At 48.3% G+C, this 6902-nt stretch overlaps 1 protein-coding gene across 1 annotated transcript in view; it reads left to right on the top strand.

The window, feature by feature from the left end:
* The window catches only part of ZSWIM8 (zinc finger, SWIM-type containing 8), a gene marked incomplete at its 5' end in the record, with an annotated part of 18328 nt that extends 12076 nt beyond the window's left edge, over positions 1 to 6252 (top strand). The window contains 4 exons of the mRNA XM_010132752.1: positions 1598 to 1771; positions 3135 to 3254; positions 4195 to 4373; positions 5386 to 6252. Coding sequence (XP_010131054.1) covers positions 1598 to 1771; positions 3135 to 3254; positions 4195 to 4373; positions 5386 to 5589 — 677 coding nt within the window. The remainder of the gene's footprint in view (positions 1 to 1597; positions 1772 to 3134; positions 3255 to 4194; positions 4374 to 5385) is intronic.
* Between the last annotated feature and the right edge of the window lie 650 nt (positions 6253 to 6902).

The following is a 6902-nucleotide window of genomic DNA, read 5'->3' on the forward strand; positions in this document are numbered from 1 at the left end:
GGGGGAAAGGAGCCCCCGCACGCAGCCGATGTAATAGTAGGAGAAAAAACACCCCTCGGCTCTTGAAAGCAGCCAGGGAATTCAAATATTCTCACCTGATTGAGACAAGACAGGACCCACGGCAAAACAGTTCACAGTCTGTGATCCTCAGCGATCTGGAGGTGCAGGCCCTCAGGTCTTGGTCTGGTCGGGCCTGGACGTCTGCCAGCAGGTCGGTGGCAGGCCACCTTCGTGCAGCTGTCCAGAAGCCCGAGAGAAAGACACTCCCCCGGCCTGCTGCTTTTAAAGGCTCCCGACGTAACGTTCCACCTGACCCCCTTAACCAATTAAATGCGGAATTATTGTACTACATGGAATAATTCTCTTTGTCCATTTCCCAAAACAAGGAAGTTTTAGCTCAAACCAGGACACTGAAGTACATAGTCACATGATGATGCTTGAGCTCTGGCAACAATTCAGCTCATTCTTATGGGTTATTCTCCTTGTCCAGACTTCAAATGCAGCATGGATTTTGGCCCGCTTTGTGGGTTGTTTGGCACTGTGTGTCTGCTTGGTTGAGGAGGTCAGACAGATCTTTCCTGGGAGGCACGTTTTTCTCAGGTATTCAAATATTCACTAGTAAACATTTAAAAAAAAAAAAAAGCTGGAGGTGGCAGGGTTAGAGGAGAAATAGGAACTTGGAGTGTTGCCCAAGCTGTTGTAGCAGCACCACAGAGAAGCTGTGAAATAAGGATAACAGTAGGTGCACACACCTGCTGGCATCTCTGCTCTGGAATTCTCAAGCAAACCTTGCTTTTTCCTCTCTGTACCTTTCTTGAGAGGGAAAGTTACTTAAGCTTGAGCCCCTTTCAGAGAACAAACTGCTGTTCTCTGAACAGTACTGCTGTCTCTACAAGTTTAGGTGATACAATGTAATGGAGTTTCCTGTTGTTTCCCTTGATTTTGCCCATCCTAGTTAATTGTCTGAAGGTGGCAGCTTCTCAAGTTTCTTCGCTGGTTTTGCCGTTGATATGTGCTGCCAGTGTAAGCAATGGCCATTCTTTCCAAAGATGGATTGCGGACTAGCCTTCAGTAACACTTTTCCCGCACGGTAGCTGGATGGAGTGATAGCTGTCTTAAAACACGAGTGGAGGAACCTCACAGTGTTGGGCTTGATCTCTGAGTGACTTAGTACTGCAGTTCCTGCTCAATGGTTTTCCTCAGCAGTTTCTCCTCAGGTGTAGACATGCACATGCTTGTTTACTTGAACAAGAAATCAGAACCATGTCATTTCATAATAGCAAAGACCTTTGAGTCAACATATGTATTTACGTGTAAAACATAGGTGGTGTGTGTGTGTGTGTTCATGGTATACTGCAGAAGAGATGGACAAGCATGCAACTGCCCCCTTTGGGCCAAGCTTGCAAACAAAATAGAGACATTACTAGCGCGTTGTATTTCATTTGTAAGTCTGTGGGTTTTGGTTGCTATGTAGTTCTATTTAAGAGAACAGAACACTACCTTGGCAGGGGGTGGTCAGGTGAGGGAGATGATGGCCCAAGTAAACCTTCTTTTAGGCTGGTGGTGGGTCCTAATGCTGCTGTTTTGCTCTCTTCAGTAGGAAGTGTCCATGCAGGATCAACGTTCCCAGCGATTCAGGGGGCTTCCTTGACAACTCTGTCCTCACAGCCCAACTCCCTTGTTACAGGGGGTTTTCCTGCCGAGGATGAGCAGCACAGTCAGCCTGTGAGCCCCCAGGGTCTGCACTACCTCCACTCCGCATACCGAGTTGGTAAGGACAGCCAAGTGGGTTTCTGTGGCCCCCTCGAGAGGGATTCAGGGCAGGGCTGCAGGTTTCCACTGTCATTTGGTAATTTGCTACTGCACCTATTGGGAATGATGGCATCTTAGCTACATGGGGAAAGCTGGTTCATGGTCATGTGTGGAGGCTAAAAGTGGAGACAAAACAATAGAATATTGAACGGTTGCCGTTGAGAGCCATCAGACTAGAAGAAAAAGCTGAGAGGGTTAGAGCTGGGAGGAGTCTTGCCTTTCAGCAGGTGTACATTAAAGAGTCTGGAGAGGGCTCTGAGGGCGTGGTTGTGCCAGTTGTGACTGTGTGAAAAAGTGGAGTTCAGGTCCTGCTGCTCATGGATGGTGAAGACACACTTCTCATTTAATAATACCAGTTGAGTCTTCAGAGACACAGAGGGATGTGCCCTGTGTGTTTCCAGCTAGGTTGTTGAAGACTGACGTGGGTATGAAGACTGAGGAATGGGTATGTAATTAGTATTCCTTTCCCAGTCACAGTGGTTATGAGGAAATAGAGCCTCTGCCTGAATTGTCTTGGGTTTCTGATTGAGCTTAGATTGCAGTGAACTACTTGTACATAATCATGGTCCAACCCAGTGGATACTCGGGGCAGGAGAAGGAACACCTCTAAGATAAACAAAGCAGCACAGGGTAGCAAATGAAGAGAAAAAGTAAGAAAATGGAAGGAAGGCTGCGTAGAGGTTGCTTGAGGGTTTTTTTTGTTGTTGAAAGCTAGAGAAGAAAGTACTTGTCAGCCAGAAAGGGGTGCAGATGTCATTGGAAACATGGCAGTGGTGAGTGGTAAGCCATGAAAGGTGTTTAATAGCCTGAATAACAGAGAATTGGGTCTGGAAGATGAAGACGTAGTGCCTGTTGGTATTTTAAAACTTTTTCACTAGGAGGACTTGTGTGAAGAACTGTAATGGAATAAGTGAAAAGTCTGTAGGTTGGTAATACTGTGGTTCAGTGCTGGCCTGTTGTCTTTGCAGCTGAGTAAGTTGATTTGGGTAGCTTCTCTGTGGCAAAATTTGGAGCAAATGCATTGCTTTCAGGACACCTCTTGTACTGCATCCTTTGGGGCTATCTGCTTGATCCTGCTGTAGCTGCTAGTGTCTCTTAGCAGCTCTAGTGTGGTGTGATGGCTGTGCAGATACCCCAGCCTGGAGCAGCAGATCCAGATGTTCTTGCAAATGCTTCCTCCAAGAAGGGCCTTTTGTTTTGCTCTGAACTCTTTGCAGCTAGGAAATTTTCTGCTGATGAAGGGCAGGCCAATTAGGTTGTGATGCAGTGAGTGAAGTGCTAGACAGAAGTGCTGCTTGACTCTGGCTGCCCCTTTCTCACAGGGATGCTGGCTCTGGAGATGCTTGGCCGAAGAGCTCACAACGATCATCCCAACAACTTCTCCCGGAGCCCACCCTACACAGAGGATGTAAAATGGCTCCTTGGGTTAGCTGCGAAGTTAGGTAAGGCTCAGAGCAGTACTTCAGCAGAAATCTACTTCTGGGATTTGGACCATGTTGGGAAAAAGCTCTCCAAAGAGTGAAACTTCAAAGATTGGGTGAGCCTGATATCTGATCCCTTTTCTGCGAATGGTTCAGAAGATCCCTGCTGCTCTTTCCTCCAGGCAGCTGGCCCATTTCTGGGTTCTGTAGATATGCTGTTGAATTTTGACGCACTGGATGGAAGTGCATGGGGCTGGACAGGGCTCTGAGCTTGTGTCTCTTCCATTCTTTAACAACTTTTCCCTTTCCACCATCTTGTAGGTATTCTTCTTTCTTATGTATATTTACACCTGCTGTGAAGACCTTGTATAGCAATAGGTGCTTTTGTGAAAACCAATTGTTTGGTTTTTGTTTTTACTTCCACTTTGCTCTTGAATCATTTTTGTCAGCTCCTTTTTTTTAATTATTTCATCAGCAATAAGAAATTAAAAAACCCCTCTGCAAACAGCCTGTCTAGTGGCATGGCTTCTCCTGCAGCTGCTGGTGGAGCTACTCCGTAGGCAGCAGTAGGGAAGCTTGACTATCTCTCCAGCCTCCCTACGACTTGGGGCTTCAAGTGCTTCTTCGATGGGCAGGCAAGAAGCAATGGGAGGAGGTGTCATGTATCTTTGCCTCCATAGTTACCTTGCTACATCAGTTTTCTTTCATATCCCCTTTAAAGACAGGTGAACTGGGAATATCAGTGACTGAGCTGGTTACCTAGTCTCCTCAGACCTGATGAATGTATCAGAACAATCTCTTGTCCCCATGAGTTTGCTAGACTATCTCCCCCAAAGCCTGCTGGAGGATACATTACACTGAGAAGAAGGTGCTCCAAATCCAGATTCTTGATCGAAAGTACTTCATTTCTTGTGTGGCTCTTACCTTAACACTGTTGTTCTGACAACTTCTTCCTGTGCAGGTGTGAACTATGTCCATCAGTTTTGCGTTGGTGCAGCCAAGGGGGTGCTGAGCCCTTTTGTGCTCCAGGAGATCATCATGGAAGCTCTACAGAGGCTCAACCCTGCCCACGTGCACAACCACCTGCGTACCCCAGCCTTCAACCAGCTGGTGCAGAGGTGTCAGCAGGCTTATATCCAGGTAACGTGTGCGCTGTTGTCTTGCCTGTCAAAGCTGCTAGGCCCTGGCCTGCAGCTACTGCCTCTGTGTGTATGCAGAGGGGAAGGGGCCTGGGGTGCTGGTAGCTGAACTTGTCCATTGACGGATCCATCCCTCAGCAGGGACTAGAGTAGAAATCACTTGCCTGTGTGGAGGCTGCATACAAAGGACCTCATTGTACTGCTTCTTCCAAGGCCTCTCACCTCCTGTGCTAACCACGAAGGAAGGGGTGTTTCTGTGTTTCCTGTGCTCTTTCTTCCTCCAAAGGCTACCCGTACCTTTTAATCCCGTACCTTTTCTTTGCTGTGTTTTCAAGCAACCTGTCCACCTCCCTCCCTAGCCTATCTTTTTTTTTTTTTCTCTTTCCTTATTCGTAGCCTGTCTTCCCTTTGTCATGAAGCCCTGGCACGGTTGTCTGGTGTGCCAGTGCTGACACTAACAGTGAAAGTGGATTGGTCAGCTTCCAGTGTGGATGAGATATCTCAGGATATCTCACCGGGACAAGTGAAAAGCTGCAGTTTTGGGGCTTCGGTTGAGAAGCTGATGGAGGTGACAGTGCTGAGCCTAGAGGTATTTTGTAGCACCTTAGTGTAAGCCTTCCTCCTTCCGTACCGCTTAGCAAAGGAGATGTCCAGTGAACATGCTGGATCTCCATGTATAACCTGCTGAATGAATGATGGGATAGAGTGTTAGCTGGCCCTTTTGTGCTGTGCTGTGGAACGCTTTGGCTCTCGTGAAGGAGAGAACACACCTGCTGATGCTGTGTGGTGTGTTTTGGTGCTCTGAGGGGACAGTCGCCTTCGCTGTGTTAGGATGTAAGATACAGCACTGCTGTCTTTTGAGCGAACTCTCCTCTGTCACAGCCTCGGGACCTCTCGTGGGGTAACACTATCATGTGATGTATTGCTTGGGAGCTCTTGAGTCCTGTTCTGAGTGTCGCCAGCATGAGGGTGGTGAACAAGGACTTTAAGGCTCTTTCCCGTTTCCCTTCCAGTACATCCACCATCGGCTGATCCATCTCACTCCAGCTGACTACGATGACTTTGTGAATGCCATCCGCAGCGCCAGAAGCACCTTCTGCCTGACGCCTATGGGCATGATGCAGTTCAACGATATTCTCCAGAACCTAAAGCGCAGCAAGCAGACAAAGGAGCTGTGGCAAAGGGTCTCTCTGGAAATGACCACCTTCTCGCCATGACAGCAGGCGGAGCTCCATGGACACACAACCCTTTGCCCCACATAGTTGTAGTTCCAGTTACACCATCCTTCATTCTGGTGTCTTTTTTATTTTAGTTTTAACTTGTTGAAAACCACTGATCTGATGTATTTATACCATGACATTCCTCTCCAGCACTGTTGCGTGTTGGCGCTCTGCTTTGCTCGCTCTTCCTCCTCCTTCTCAGTGGGCTGCAGGCTTCAGAAGCATCAGGAAATGAGAAGGAAGTTGAGTTGGCTGCCCTGTGGTGTAGTCACCACTTTTTTCCCTGAGCCCCTGGAGGCTGTCCTGCGAGCAGTTTGCAGTGTGATTACGCACGTGTTAGAGGGGTGGGGGATTCTGTCTTAAAATATTTATTTTGGCATTTATAAATATGTAAACTTTTTTTTGTATGGGCTTCTCTTCCTCCACACACCATCTCCTGTCGGGAGGGGCTGGGACTGCTGTGTGCAGCCAGTGCTCCCTCTATTCCTTTCAGCACCTCCTGTTGAGAGAAGCTGAGACTGGAGCAGCAGGGCCAGGGCCCCCTTTGCGGCTTTCTGCAGCAGCTGCTGAGGGTTGAGGCTGGAGCTTGGGCAGTCACAGTCCATGACTGCGCTGAGCTGCCTGGAGACTGCTAGAACTGCTTGGGGTCTTTCTCAGGAGTGTCCCTTACTGGGCACTGCTGGCTCATAGGATGTTTTTGATCCTGGTTGTTCCGAGTTGTACAATCGTGTTTCTTTTGGCTGGGGTATTACTCTACTGTAATCAGTTTCTTATCCCCTGTCTCTTCCCGTTTCCTGATTAAACACTTGTTTTCTTAGACTGACTCTCTCTTCGCTCTGCCGTGATATCGACAGTCTGATGGAGCTGGCCAGCTGTGTGCAGTGGGAGCTCCGTGAGCCCTGGTAGATAGCTGTTGTGCCTTGGGGAACAGCAGTCCAGCCCAAGGCAGGTGGCCAGAGCTTTGACACAAGCTGTGTGCCTGGTATTGCTCTGAGAACCACCTGCCTCTGCAGAGGCTGAGGTATGTGTGGACTGGATCGTTGGTGGTACGCCTGTGATGTTCTGCCTACACTTCTGCCAGCCGCCAGGCTGCTTTACTAGTCTTGGCACTAGGGATACTGCATGGTAACGCATGGCTTTGTGTTCCCAAAGTACCGTGCAGAGCAGTAGCTGCTCACCCGTGATGTCATTGTTAAAGAAGGCTGGTGGTCTGCTCCCCTGTGTTTAGAGGCATGTTTGGTGGACTATCCAAGATACCCAGCAGGGACAGCATTGCAGAAAATTAATTTTAGAAATCTTTTGTTGTTATG

This window comes from Buceros rhinoceros, unplaced genomic scaffold (assembly GCF_000710305.1).
Source record: "Buceros rhinoceros silvestris isolate BGI_N320 unplaced genomic scaffold, ASM71030v1 scaffold2243, whole genome shotgun sequence".
NCBI lineage: Eukaryota > Metazoa > Chordata > Aves > Bucerotiformes > Bucerotidae > Buceros > Buceros rhinoceros.